General features: G+C 38.5%; 3 protein-coding genes and 1 long non-coding RNA gene across 9 annotated transcripts in view; 1 reads left to right on the top strand and 3 right to left on the bottom strand.

Moving 5' to 3' along the window:
• Positions 1-564, bottom strand: LOC149112456 (uncharacterized). The gene has a single exon (XM_089289332.1). It carries the CDS (start codon positions 562-564, stop codon positions 1-3), a length of 564 nt encoding a protein of 187 aa, XP_089145458.1.
• On the bottom strand, positions 565-1,794 carry LOC149112455 (protein CFDP2-like). Its single transcript, XM_089289331.1, has one exon. The coding sequence runs from the start codon at positions 1,792-1,794 to the stop codon at positions 565-567; it is 1,230 nt and encodes a 409-aa protein (XP_089145457.1).
• Positions 1,795-2,732: 938 nt separating this feature from the next.
• LOC110040903 (uncharacterized) overlaps positions 2,733-14,925 on the bottom strand; it is a 155,730-nt gene continuing 143,537 nt past the window's right edge. The window contains exons 1-3 of one of the 6 annotated variants that reach the window (XM_089290328.1): positions 13,084-13,163; positions 8,789-8,914; positions 2,733-3,260 (exon numbers count right to left, since the gene is read on the bottom strand). In XM_089290328.1, the coding sequence (XP_089146454.1) occupies positions 2,889-3,260 (372 nt within the window). In that variant the 5' untranslated portion in view covers positions 8,789-8,914; positions 13,084-13,163 and the 3' untranslated portion in view covers positions 2,733-2,888. Of the gene's footprint in view, positions 3,261-4,534; positions 4,601-5,234; positions 5,303-7,187; positions 7,300-8,788; positions 10,742-13,083; positions 13,164-14,925 lie in introns of those variants that run through there. The other 5 variants (XM_089290326.1, XM_089290325.1, XM_089290329.1 and 2 more) reach the window with 5 other exon arrangements.
• LOC149112454 (uncharacterized) lies at positions 5,439-10,293 on the top strand. The gene is made up of 4 exons (XR_016207458.1): positions 5,439-6,416; positions 6,947-7,006; positions 8,159-8,212; positions 8,726-10,293. It is a non-coding gene; the product is annotated as an uncharacterized LOC149112454 (long non-coding RNA).

The raw sequence follows: 14,925 nt of genomic DNA, 5'->3' as shown, positions 1-14,925 counted from the left end.
TCACGATCCGTCCAAGTATTTTGCGACTACTGAAAGTAGAGTAATTCCCCTCCAGATCTTACATTCTTTGAGGTTTCCCTTCTTTGGCAATTTGATGATCAATCCTCTTTTCCATTTGTCCGGGATCTTTTCATGTTTCCATACTTTCTCCAGTAGCTGATGCACTTTCGTTGCCGAGAATTCCTTGTGCGCCTTTAACAATTCAGCCGTGATGGAGTCGATGCCTGGAGATTTCCCATTCTTTAAACGCTCAATTGCTGCTTTTACCTCGCCGATTGTTGGTTCAGTGCTCGCGATTCCTTCAATCAATTCGTCTAGCTCGAACTCACATTCATCTTCCATTGTTATAGGATCTGTTGGTTCTTCTCTGTTCAGTACTTCTCTAAAATGCTCTGTCCATCTTGCTTGCTTTTCTTTCTTTCCGTTCAGGAGGTTACCGCTCTTATCAAGGATGGCTGTGCTGCTCTTAGGTCTTTCATTGCATAGCACTTTCGTCAATCCGTATAATGTTCTCATTTCTTGTTTTCTTGCAGCATCCTCTGCCTCACTTGCGATGCCATCCATTCACTTCCTTTTATCACTCCTTATGTTCCTCTGAACTTCTTTACTCTTTTCCTTGTATTCTGTTCTTAGTCGTTTCTTGATCCTCTCTGAACGAGTGCTTAGAATCTTCTTGTTTATCTCTATTCTTTGGTCAACAAGCGCCCACGATTCTTCTGTTATCCATGGCTTTCTTTTCTTCCTAGGACCGCCTAATACTTCATCTGCTGTCTTCGTGTATGCTTCTTCCATTATATGAAACTCCTTTTCTATCTCGTCCTCTTCCTCTCCATCCGGTGACTCCTCTTCCAATGCCTGATATCTATTCTGCAAAGTGATCATAAAGGTTTCCAAAACGTTCTTTTCTTTCAACTTGTTGGTGTCATACCTTGACCTTATACTTCCCTGTTCTTTGGGTTGTTGTTTTCTTAGTCTTAGCTTCACTTTCGTGCATACAAGATGGTGATCGCTTCCAATGCCTGCTGATCTATAGACTCTGCTGTCAATTACTGAGTTACGAAACTTCTTGTTTATCAGCACATGGTCTATTTGATTTCTTGTTTTTCCATCCGGTGATACCCAGGTGGCTTTGTGAATATCTCTATGTGGAAACCACGTTCTTGTTATTATCAGTTCATTCATATCACAAAATTCGCAAAGTCTTTCTCCATTGTCGTTCATTCTCCCAATGCCATGTCTACCCATGATTCTCTCATAACCTCGGTTGTCTTCACCGACCTTTGCGTTCATATCACCTGTGATTACCAGCACATCATGTTCTAAGTTTTTGTTATTCAACACATCCTGTAGTCTCTCGCAGAATTCGCCCTTTACAGACTCTTCTGCATCCTCTGTTGGTGCATATACATGTACAATCGTCATCTGAACATGCTTGGAATAGAACCTGGCAGTAATTATCCTGTCGCTTATTGGTGTCCAATCTGTGAGTGATCTTGCTGCAAATCTGGTCATCAGTATTCCTACTCCGCCTCTGTGGTTGTCATCTTCTCTGCCAGAGTATATGATAGTGTCTCCCCCCTCCAGTACTACTTTTCCTTGTCCTGTCCAATGTGTCTCACTAATTCCCATGATATCAATACCTCTCTTCTTTATCTCTCTTGATGCCTGTGCTATGTTTCCACTCCGGTATAGCGTTCTCACGTTCCAGTTTCCTATCTTCATGACGTTCTTTGGGTGGACTAGTGATCTCATCTGCCCAAGGGCCTCCATTTGGCTTTCACCCCCATGCGTCATCGAACCTCTCATGGTGTGAAGAGTGACCACGGTGTCCCCCAGATCATTTGAAATTATTCTGCTTCTGGTTTCGGTAATAATATGTTTTTTACAGGAGCGGGTTATCAGCCCGCAGCCCAACCCCCAACCTGGAGGATCAGGGAAGCTCTTCGTCTGGCCCCTACCCTTCGACCTGTTCGGCGTGGGTGACTCTACCAGGTGCACATGGCACCCGCCGACATAGCTCTAGGGGTTACTGGGGCACGCAAACCACTCCACCACGATCAGGTGATAACTCCAAAGTAGTCGTTACATGAGTCCAGCCCATATAACTCTGCAAAAATCAAATGCTTCATCATAACGAATTCAAATTAGCATATCTAGGAGTAGTGATAATAACAGAGTGGTAATTCCCAGAGTGGCCCTTGAACGAGGTTGTTGAGGATCGCAAAAAAAAAAAAAAACCGAAAAAAAACCCAGTAGTTCCCAGTGGTTCTCTCAGGGTTAGATTCAGCAATTTTGATTTCTGATTGACTTACTTCATTGCATACCAAGGAGAGAGAGTTACTGTGTATTGAGCTTGTTTCATTTCCACACAAGTAGAAGAAACCTTTATCAGGATCAAGGTAACAAGGGCGAGGAATAAACGTGAGTTTAAATTACTACAATTTTTATTTTTTTTCTCGAGGCGGAGGACTAGCGAATCGTTCTACAAATAATTATGATCGGGTTTTGACCTAAAGATTTGCATCGAAATTTTGTGGATGGAGTCGGTTAGATCGCTAACGCTGTTAGCTTCCGCAGTAAACCAGTACTGGAGATTCTGAGCTAAGCTGCAGCTATCCTTGATGTCGGAAATGACCGAGCTATAGCAAATTGCCAAATGAGAGGATATATGATGTATATACTGGACTAAATAGTCGAAAGCGAATCGAGAGTTGCTTACCATAAGTCGTCTGTTATGGTTGAAGTTACAAGTTTATTAATTAAAATCTCACATCTAACCCTCTAATAAGAATCATGAATAGTTTTCATAAATGTACGCTTGAAATTCAACTATTAAAGCTACATCTCACATGTATGCCTTCAGTACATTTAATAGATCTTAGGGAGACCTATTCACATTCGTTTCCACGCTTTTTGTTATACTCTGGCCAATAACCGAGTTTTTTATGCATACAATCGAGGTATTCTCCTTCAACACATTCGCTATCTTTCTCCTCTACCCATTTAATTCTCAGCTCTTGCCCATTGTTTAGACGGAATTCATCTTTTACAAACTCATCGATATCCAAATCCTGTCGCTTGTGCTCCTTTAGTCGCCTCCGAATGTCGTTGGAATGCCCCAGATAGATGTACTCAACCTCGCCATCTGGATCCTCGTAGCCTATGGTATAAATGCCTTCAGCATGAGGTGCTTTGTCGAGATCACTGGCGTACGATCTCCAGACTTTATTGATTAAGCGTTGACAAATATTAGAGACCATCTGTGGGTTCAAAAAACGTGCGTACCGTGTTTAGTATTTTTTTTTAAAGATTTAAAATAGATAAGTAAATAAACTAAATATTTAAAAATATGCAGTTTGCACCGTGTTCGCTTGTCTACAATAAAATACACGGCGTTTGGGCATTGATAATTTACTGATTCCTTTATCAATTAAGGAAATACCGCAATGAAAGTGAATGAGAGCGAACCATTCGTCACCATTATGATGAAAGACATAATATATGACATAAACCCATTCATATGCAATGCCACAATATCCGGGCTGACTTATATGTGAACCAATTTAGGTTTTCAAAGAACAGAGACCTCTCATTGCACTTGTATATATTTTGTTCTTTTTCGTTCGAGTCGAATAAAAGCACCGTTTTTTTGGAATAACTGTGGTTGGGCTCGGATAAATCGTTATAGGATTTCGTGGATGAAGGGACATCTCAACAACAAGCAGCTATTTCAAATAGAAATTATAGTGTTTCGTTTGAGGAATGATTCAGGGGTGCTATAAAACTTGGGAAGACCTTGATTTTGAAAGAATTTTGATTTTTCAATTCATCACGAGTAGAGAAAAATTCTCAAAAATGCTCGAGCTTTCATACGATAACTAATTTATTATACGACTCCGAAAATTACGAATGCGCGCACGGCATTGTAGTGCAAGTTAAAAAATAACGTTCAAATCTGCAGGCCAACCACTCGCAATGAGGTAATTTTCGCAATCAGAGAGTAGATTGATTAATTAATTAATTAACACCATTCGATGGATTGATAATTTAATAATTAATGAATCGATTGACAGCTCGAAAAATCGTTGAAACATAGAGGAAAGCAAACAAGAAATTTACTTTTTAAGCGAGAAGCGAAAAATTGCCGAAATCACTAAAACTCAGGCCCACTCTTTCCAACCTCGTTCCCAGAGCTTTTCCCTTTGAAGGGAAAAGCCCTGGGAACGAGGTTGCAGTCTTCCACCTCTGTGGTCCTCTCAGCGTTGTCATCGAAGACCCTAGGACGAACTTCACGTCACTTTGATAATCATGCGTGACTCTTTCTTTCCAAGAAAGATAATTTCACTCATGACAAAGCAGGTTCTAAGAAATCATACTTCTCGACCGATTCAAGATCATACTGAATTTTAGCAATGATTTTGCGTCGCTCGACCATACTAAAGATGTAATACAGACAGCTTTTCAGTGAATCAGTCGCGAATTCAAACTCGGCAGTTAGAACTCATATGAAAAGAAGAGTGATATCTGTCTTTACCTTTTGTGGCTTACTTGACCTGGAGGCAGTTTTCGGTGGCCGAAACTGGAGCTTCTATATTTGACACTGTAAGCAGCCGAAAGAAAACATGTTGGCATAAATGAAACATCACTTCGTTTGGTTATAAAGTGCCACTGAGTTGTCGCTTCTGAGGGGGCTTTCGGAGGCCCTTTTGGACAAAGTTTCCTTCAACGGTCGAAGCCGCCAAAATCTCCGGAATGTTTTCACTTCATTTCAGCACGCTATGGTAGCCGTGCTCCGGCCGTCAAGAAGAAACACTTCCATAAAGGCCTCCAGGAGCCTCCCTGGAGCAATAAAACCCTAGAAACAGACAACAGGTGAGGCCTCTAACACTTTTAGTCACTTTATTTCCAACTTTACGATGGAAAGCGAAATTTCCTCTATCGAATTTCACACACACACAAACCTATCTCATAGCACACACTTTTCCTACTGTGATCAAACAAGGGCATAGTTCGATTCGGTTACACATTCAGTTGCGATTAATTTCAATGAAACATCGTTTCATGGCCCTTACATACATTCTCAATGTTTGTGAGTGCAACTGACATCAGATAACGACTGACTTTGACCTCAATATTGCAATATTTCAACAAGGTCAGAATAATTTCTTGTGACCATTAAAATGAATTGGAAAGTCCTTTCGAAAGACACCAAAAAAATCAAGAAAAAAACTTACCTGGAGCTCTCTCAAAGGACTTTATTTCTATCTTGTGGATTAATGTTTGTTGATTTGAACTTGGCGCGTTAGAGGCTCAGGAATTTATAGTCCGCATGACCTCATGTTTATCTCTTCTTTCTAACCAATGAGAAAACCTCATTCTTGAGATTCTAACATCTGATTGGTCAATCTGTGAAGGGTTCTTTCCCAGCCTCTTTAGTTTTCATTTGATAGCTGTTAGCAAGTCAAGGGACTTTTCCCTAAACAAACCGCTCAATATTTGCTTGTATTTGGTACTATTTGCATATGATGCAATATCTTCAGGTTGTTTCTTTGTCAAATTTTTTTATCGCAGAAGAAGGGACTTTTCCCTCGAAAATCTAAAGTGCCAGCTTAGCACACAGTTTGGGATTGACGTAATTTTCCCATAATAATTTGTTTCCTACTTATATTTAAACTATAATATATAGTTTATGTTACGCGCGCTTTTTTCCTCTTTTTAATCATTTTGTGCTCTTTGGGTACAGGACTTTGGATTTTATAAATGTATTAAAACTCTGCATGAGTTGGTTCTTCAGGTTCTTGACTCAGCTCGAACTCAGCGAAAAAGGTCAGTATGCACACATTAAAAAGGTCTAAGAAATCACACACTGTGACCATTTCCTAGAAAGGTAGGCATGAACAGGGCACTCTGCCAGAATCCAACAAAAATGAATGCAATGTAACTTTTAGAATGGTAAACAAATGTTTGAGTCATCTGTATTTTCGGTACCATGCATTACATCATTCCAAAAGAATGTGCTAATTAATCCAGCGCATTGGGGTTTCGGAGGGAAAGTCCCATTCACTTCATATAAAAACAACCTGCAGAAATTACATCATATAACCACAATTATACACAAATGTAGGATCCTGACAAATAAAGACGTTTATGAGGAAAAAGTCCTTTATTTTGATTACATGTATACTTATTGAATTAAGCTTTTGAATTAAGCAGTCAGGGAAATATCCCTTTGCTGATCGACCAATCAGATTTTGGAATATAACAAGAAGTGTTTTCTAATTGGTCAGAAAGTCGGCATAAACTGAAATAGACATGACATCATGGAGTCTATTTTAACTCGAGAGAAGAGGCGCTAAATTCAAATCCAGGAAAACATTCTGTTCACAAGATCGCTGGAACTGCGCATATTAAGAGAGGTGAGTTGGCTTCTTTTCCGTCCGTATTTTCATTAAACAGTTTATTTCCTAAAACAGGGCGAATTATCTAGCCCGATATCCGCGATCATAGCAATTCGTGTGTCACGAGCGATCTTAGTGTTCAGTGCAAAAGCTACGGCAGCCGAGAAGTACTTTCAAAAACTCAGATACCTGGCAGTCTTAAATTCTTATAGAATTTTTACGAAAAGTCTCATTTAATTCTCCTTAGACTAATAGATCTACGTTAAGAAATATCAAGCAATTTCATGTATTATTTTGGCTTTGTAGTTGAAGAATTTTTGCGAGCTTGGCGACACTATAAAATCTCGATATTTTAGAAAATAATCGTGCTCTGGCTCACGGAGTCATCTCTCACAGAATAATATCCATAAAAATTACAATATGTATTATGTTTGCAAAAATGAAAGGTATTTCATCTGAGCCGAAAATATTTACATGCGTGACTTATGTGTACTGTGTGAAGTGACTTGTTATGATTTGTAAACCGTGTTTTCTTTCTTTGCCTATAGCTGAGACACCAAAACGTCTTCCTGATTACCCATCGAAAGGCCCCTGAAACTCAAGCGTAGGTAAGAACAAAGTTCTTCTTTTCCTTTAAGTATTCATGAAATAACCATAAAATATTAAAACTCCGTTCGCCGCTTGGTGAGGCTGGACTGTCCGGTATATTGTATTATGAAATTGTGAGATGATACAAAACCTAAACAGAAAGAAATTTTTTCAAAAGAAAATGCAATCGTTTGTACTCACGTTTATTCTTCGTCCATGCGACCTTCATCCTGATGAAGGTTTCTTCCACTTGCGTGGAAATGTGATAAACTCTGTCCGAATACAAAATTGGATGAATGGAACATTCTGGGTCGTTATATTGATTTTGACTCAGCAAAAGAAGTCAAAATGCACAAATTTAGGATTTCTAGGAAATCACACACTGTGACCATTTCCTAGAAAAGAAAGCAGGAACAGGGCATTCTGCCAGAACTCACGCAGGTATGAATGCAATGCTGTTTTTTTTTTTTTTTAAACAAAAAAAGAATGGCGAACAAATATTTGATTCGTCTGTATTTTCTAAAACGTTCAATTTTAGGTAGTAGACATTAGAGAAATTACATATATTCTAGAATATGTGCCAAGCCAGCCAGCACGGTTTTGGAGGGAAATAAAAGTCCCTTTCTTTGTGTTAAAAGAATTTGTCAAAAACAGCCCGCAGAAACCGGCATCGTGTTTATTATTACAACACATCAGAAGGGAAAAATCCCTTTACTTTGTTTATAGCTAATAAAAGAAACCTAGACAGGTGGGGAAATATCCCTGTGCTGATCAGCCAATCAGGTTTTAGAATTTAAAATTTAAAATTCTTTTCTTATTGAACGGAAAGTTGTGACGTCGTCAATTCTATTTAGTTGGGAAGCAAGAGGCGCGAAATTCAAATCAACTCTGCTTTGAGAGAGGTCAGTTATAGTTTTTTGATTCGAATTCATCCTTCGTTTATTCTCAGCAGAACACCTTATTTCCACAGATAATGCCAAATTATAATCTGTCAATTGAAAAGGCCGATATCTACAATCGCGTGCCACGGACGACCTAAATGAAGTCAAACATCTTATTCGTGAAATATCAATGTGATGATGTCAGGGACGTTTACTTCTATTAATTACATTTCTCAGACTGTCGGCTTGCGGTGACTTGTTTATGCAAACAGTATTCATTTCTCTTTCTAGAAATCAAAACAGCCTTTCCTCGCTTGCCAAGAGACCGCAGAAATTTTGTCGAAGGTGAGAACAATTTTGTCGTGATCATGCATGTCTTGAGTGAAGCAGTGACGTCTATTCCGAATTATTAAGGTGTAGGATGTTTTGATCTCAATACAAAACCCAAACAGTGTCAGGGATTGTGCTTTTAATTTCATGAACGTTTAAATGAAATCATTAAAAGGTAGTAATGTTACATATGGCGACGATAATGTAATATTGTGCAAAATCATGTATATGTCACGTGTTCAGTAAAAAAGCAAGCAATTGGTGCACGTGAAGTTCGACGAGGACTTCCGGTGGGAGTTTCAAAGGCGCTCGCAATTCGCTAAACACCACTACTTCCCATGAACACGTCTGATAAAGTTCCCAGTTTCCTAAATTCATAGATGTAGGAAAATTAACAGGCTGCATGAGTGTTCTGAGATGAAAAATATTAGGCTACGTTTCGCTGTGGCTTCCAGCCAAACTCTTTGCCTTTAATTCAGCACAAAACACAATACAGTTATTAATGCGGACGTTCTGTTTATTCCTCAGATGTCGGCTTCTAATGTTTGTCAACGTCTTATCAAAAAAGCGTGGAGATCCTATGCAACTGACCTTGCTGAAGCGCCACAATCTGAAGGCATCTATGCGATAGGCTTTCTACCAGGTCCTGAGCCGGTCATATACGTGGGACAGTCCATCCACATTCGTACGCGGCTCCAGCAGCATAAATCGCAAAACCTGCAGGCAATTGACAAGTTTGTGAAAGACCAATTCGCCCAAAATGGCGGGATAAACTTGTTCATAAAATGGGTAGAGGTAGAAAATAGCAAATGTCTAGAGGGAAAATACCTTAATTGTATGTATGACAAACTCGGTTACTGGCCACGTTATAACTTAAAACATGGAGACACATGTAACTACGTTCCACTAAGGATTAAGTGCAATGTAAAAGATTAATTGGAATAATTCGCTATAGTGATATGTCTAATTTGAGTCCTACGAAGAATGTTCGATAATCATAGAAGTTGCTAGAAGTTATGGTATTAATTACCATGTCATTTTTCACGTTTTCGTATTTTGTGCATAATTAACTGTAATCATATTGTGACAGTGTTATTACGAAAAACGAATAGATTAAATCAATAGCTATATGTTTTAACTATTCGACTGAACCATAGGGAGCGCCCATTTATTATTTGCTTCTAGTTACTGTGGACAACTTTTGGGTTTTAGGTTTTCTACGTGATCTTTAGTTGTTAATAATGGAACTGATATGTTTTGTACTGTCCGTCATGGCACATCGTGGCTCTGTCTTGACAATTTATAGTTATGAATGTGCTTTTATTTGATCCTTCAATTGCCAGAAAATTCATTACCTGACGAACTCAAGGAATTAAAGTTTTGATGTATCCTGTAGATATATCAATCCGTTTTTAGTTCAGGATTTGTATGTCAAACTGGGCGCTGTCTTTTGTTTACAGTTTCGCAGAAAAGTTAAGACCCAAGTCGTGATTTTACTATGTTTTTATTCGATTTAACCCATAATCTTTACTGGTAAATATTTTCTTAATTATATTTAACTTAACATAAGTGGCCGTCAGCAAATCATGTATTGGATAGTGTTAGGCTAAGTCATAATGAAAAAACTTGGTATATTTGCATGTGTGAACATATATGGACTAGCCGGTAATTGTAAGATGAGATTTTATAAGAAGGCTTAACAAGTTAGTGAACGTTAACCTAGAAGAGAGTATAACTGAATGTGATTATCTGAAAAAGATAGTTCAGAAGAGACAGAAAGTCACAGAGAAGGCAAGGAATAGAGATCTGTAAAGTAAGCTGTATTAAAGTACCTTTCGTAGTTGAACTTTGTCGTTGACTGAATATCGTATCGGCAAGGAGTACCTCCGCTTGTTAAGCTCGTTTAGTTAGCTGGTTTAGTGTAGATTGTGAGTCAAGTAGACCTCAAAAGTTGTCTTTTAAATTTTGAAATTTAATAACTGTTTAAATCGGTTCTTGTTTTGTATTTTATTACTTTTATTGCGCTGATTTCACAAGGATATAAACAGAGAAATTTAAAATCAGTTTTGTGCAATAAACTAATGATCTGAAGCTGATTAGTCCTGATTTTCCTTGCTTCCACCTTGTATCCAGATGCTCATTTGTGTTCTGAGTAAAATTTTATTATTAATGAATTTAGTACAGTGGTCATGGATTAAAGTTTTTTTCACAGAGAAAATTTTAGAGTGGGAATTTCTTTACTCCCGTTGTTTGCTTGTTCGACAAGCTCTGAGTTATTGGACCTTGTGAAATTTATTATTCAAGTTTTTCGCGTGATGTTTGGGTAAAATCTTGGTTTCTATTACATCTTGAGTGGTGTCCCTGTATCCACAAAATCGCATAGAGTTCTATGAATGCTAATCACAATTATAAAGAAAGGTTAAAGAAATTTGAAGTCTATCTCTGTGGACAGCAGTGATAAGGTACAAATTGGGTGTGGTTCTAAATGCAAGTTCTTTGGTCCTCACATCGGGAGAAAATAATAACGAACTTAAATGGATAAGCCTTTTCTCGTATTTTCCTATTCAGTCTCCGAAAGTTTTGTTTCTGACATATAGTAGCCGAGAATTCTCAGACGATCCTTTCATGTACAAGAACTGTTGGACACACCTGTTCTAACCTAGTACTGCATTGTCAGAGTTGGTTGTTCAAACCATTCCTTCACACGCAACAGAAAATAAAGACCGCGATCAATGAACAGGTGAAAACCTAAGCGAGGTAGTCCAGCAGTAGTTATGCAATCATGCTCGTTTTATTCTCAAGTCCAGCTTGCTTGAGATTGTTTATGGATAGCTGATTGTGGTGTAAGAACTTGCTCTCTGTATTCAAAGTCTCCTTTAACCGAGCATCAGCAACATCTCAGGTTTGCTTCCAGAATTTCGCTAAATAGATTTGGCTCATTCCTTGTTCAAATATGACAGCGAAAGTGAACGTGATTTAGCTCTTATTAACCGAGCAGGAGGTCTGTATGGGAGAATCTTGACCGAGGTCGTGAGTACAGACCGAACGCAGTGAGGTCTGTGCACACGACCGAGGTCAAGATTCTCCCATACAGACCGACTTAGCTCGGTTAATAAGATGTTTATTATATGGCAAAGAAGAAAACTTTAATTCGTTTAATGTAACTGGTCTGCTTGCGAACTGCGATGAGCTTAACTTTAACCTGCCGAAATTTGCTCGTCCTTTTTACTTTTTTTTTTTGCATCAGGCTTTTTGGCACTTCCATAAATGAATGAGAAGAAAATAAAAGAAAACGGTGAACATTTTTGAATTTTAGTTTGCTATTTTTCCAACGCAAAATGAAACCGGTCTAGATGCCGGTCTAGATGGGAAAATCTAGACCGCGGTCAATATCGATTTCAGCCAATCAAATTTGTGAGTGCTGAAGTTCCCAGTCCTTATCAGACACAGCCATATAATGATAATAATAAATATGAAGCATGTTCGGTAAATATTGACCGACTCGAGTTGCTGATGAAACTCGCATCATTCAAAAACAACGACGAGTCTTTGTTTACTTTTCCGTTTATTCATTTCTGTTCTAACCTCCGGAGCAGAATGTTGTTAAATGGCTAATAAGCGAAATACCTTTTTAATAATGAGCTCCACAATTAACTGACTGATAAAATTTCTCGCAGTGATATCAAATACAGCCTACGTTTTATTTGGATATATGTCTCCTGAATTGATAGACGAGATCAGCTGTAGCCAACCGCAGTGGTTGACATTAAATGTTCAACAAGAGTCGTTTTTCAGTCTTTTTTTGGCCACAAACAGAAGTACAATCGAGAAAAACTTTTACTGCGACAACAAAAATTACAGAAAACCAACACGGCGAAAACTGTCTACATCAGAGCTATTCATACACCCGTTTTATGATCCCTCGGATGGCCTCCAATATTTGTCAACGTCTTCTCATAAACCAAAAATATGGAAATTCTATCACAATTATCTCGATAAAGCACCTCGGACTGAATTAAGGTATTTATGCCATGCATAGGCCTCACACAAACATACAGCAGTGTTCAGTACATCAGTCTATGTGGAACTTTCCAGCGACATTAACAGGCGACTACAGGAGCACAAACAGCAGGATTTAGATATCTATGAGTTTGGAAAAGATCATTTTCTTCCAGACAATGGACAAAAGCTACAAATATAATAAAATCGGTAAATTGAGTAGAAGGAAATACCTCGACTGTGTATGCATAAAAACTCTATTATTGGCCGTAGTATACTGACAAAAAATGGAAGCAAATGTCACTTAGTGTCACCATGAGCTTACATACTGAAGGAAAGCATCTGAGATGTAGCTTCATTTGGTGAATTACATGTATGAAACTCATGAAACTCTTCCATGTTCTTATTGCAAAGTTCAGACTTGCGATATAATAACTGAAACTCGTAATTAACTTCAATTTATCCAATTTCACGTAAACGTTGCCAGACAACTCTCCATTTGCTTTCGACTTTTTCTTTGTTCTAGCTAAAGGCGACCCTGACCTTTCTTAATATTTGGTCAATATTTCCTTATTTTTAGATATACATTCAAGGACTTGTCGTTCATTTGTCGACGAAGGGGTTGACAATTCATATCTACTGCTTGTGAGATAATTTCTCCGCAATGATGTTTTTCTCCCAAGGGTTTTTTTCGACTCAATCGGCAGTTTTCTATTGCCGGGTCATTTACGACCCCGGCAGGCACAGCCGACATCGGAGCTGACATCGAGCTCTTCTAGTGAAGACGATAGCAATGCTTGTCGATCGAAGTGTCGATGCAATCCTTCAAAACCCGATCACTACTCCCTTGCCGCAAGAAAAACAGAAACGCAATCATTTAGACTCACGTTTATTCCTCGTCCATGTGACCTTGACTCTGATAAACTGAGAAAGGTTTCCTCTTCTTGTGTGGAAAGAAACAAGCTCTGTCCAAATAGAATACAGTAAACTGCCTCTCCTTGCTCTTCATTGATGCAGAACAGGAATCAAAGACAAACAGTGCATGAGTTGTGTCGTTACAGCGAGTTCGAGTCAGCGAAAGAAATCAACACGCACACATTGACAAATTCTAAGAAATCACACACTGCGACGATTTCTTAGAAAAGTTGGCAAGAACAGGGCATTCTACCAGAATCCAGCAAGTATGAATGCAATGATTCATTGGTATTTTCTTAAACTGTTAATGTTAGATACTCTGACAGAAATATTAGAGAAATTACATCATTCCGAAAGTATGTGCTATGCCAGCACTTGCGGTTTGGTGGGGAAAAGTCCCATTCTTTGTGATACAATACAATACAATAAAATACTCAATACAATAGAGGTTTATTCTGTAATACACTTAGCTACACGATCACATGAAAGACAGTATGACATACAAGCTAATTAACCGCGCGGCCATGGGCCGAGCGCGGTTCTAGGTTTACCCGTGGTTTATTTATTTATTTATTAACCGCGCGGCCATGGGCCGAGCGCGGTTCTAGGTTTACCCGTGGTTTATTATTTTTTTTTTTTGTCGGTGACCAGACGCAGACCTGCGCTCGGCCAAATTCCGAGTCACGCGACGTGTGATGTTTTTTCCGCCAGAAGCTGTTAAAACATTAATACACGGATAATTTTACGGATATTGTTTCCTTTGTTGTGGGTAAAATATATTTTCTTTTGGTTTTATCGAAGCGTTGGATTCAAAGGGATTAATAAATACGCTAATAAAAGGTATTACGTCAGCCATGGAATGCGTTAACGTTGCAGCTTTCACTTTCGCTACGTGACTAATAAGATCGTGTTTACTTTGGAAGTTTATTTCGCCAGAAGCGACGGTCATTAATTTATTTGCAAGTTTGCGAGTATTTCTTGTGGTTGTAGGCAAATGAAGTAAATTCTTTGGCTCTTTCATCGCAGCGAGTTCATAGATCGGAAGGAAAATGAAATATTTGCAAGCCAAGCAACGAACTTGTCAGAAAGTGCAAGGATTACGTCATTGATAGGGAAATAACCACCGTACTAAAGATAGCGGTGGATAACGCAATTCTTGAATTATGTGACTCGTGTGACTTCTTTGCTAGCCCTTTACTCAAGGGAAAAAACAATTTAATTTAATCGTGATTTTTAAGAAAGAAAGCTGTTGTTAATAGTGTTCGTATCTTCATGCCCATACATATCCCGAAGAAAGTTCCAGATTAAGACTATTACGTCATCGGAGATTTCACACCGGTTACGACTGATGGTGCAATAATACAGTTTGTGTTGATCAAGTAATGTGGTGTCTACAGTAATCAATGAATCATCAAGGATTGCTTTGGAATGTGCAAAGCGTTGCGACTGTATTGCTAAGAAAGCAGTTAAATTTTGAAAGCGCGGTTATAAGGTCTAATAGATCTTCTTGTTTATTTTTTTTTTGTCGGTGACCAGACGCAGACCTCCGCTCGGCCAAACTTTGAGTCACGCAACGTGTGATGTTTTTCCGCCAGAAGCTGTTAAAACATAAACACACGGACAATTTTACGGATATTGTTTTCTTTTTTGTGGGTAAAATATATTTTCTTTTCGCTTTATCAAAGCGTTGGATTTAAAGGGAATAATAAATACGCTGAAAAAAGGTATTACGTCAGCCATGGAATGCACTGACGTTGCAGCTTTCACTTTCGCTACGTGACAAATAAGATCGTGTTTACTTTGCAAGTTTATTT

This window comes from Orbicella faveolata, unplaced genomic scaffold, assembly GCF_042242905.1.
Source record: "Orbicella faveolata isolate gen_17 unplaced genomic scaffold, um_ofav_v1 contig_2, whole genome shotgun sequence".
NCBI lineage: Eukaryota > Metazoa > Cnidaria > Anthozoa > Scleractinia > Merulinidae > Orbicella > Orbicella faveolata.
Note: the sequence above shows the minus strand (reverse complement) of the source record. Positions and strands in the feature narration are given on the sequence as shown.

What these genes read in the sequence shown, in the direction of transcription:
- LOC149112455 (XM_089289331.1), bottom strand. Translation starts at nt 1,794, where the DNA reads ATGACGCATGGGGGTGAAAGCCAAATGGAGGCCCTTGGGCAGATGAGA.
- LOC149112456 (XM_089289332.1), bottom strand. Translation starts at nt 564, where the DNA reads ATGGATGGCATCGCAAGTGAGGCAGAGGATGCTGCAAGAAAACAAGAA.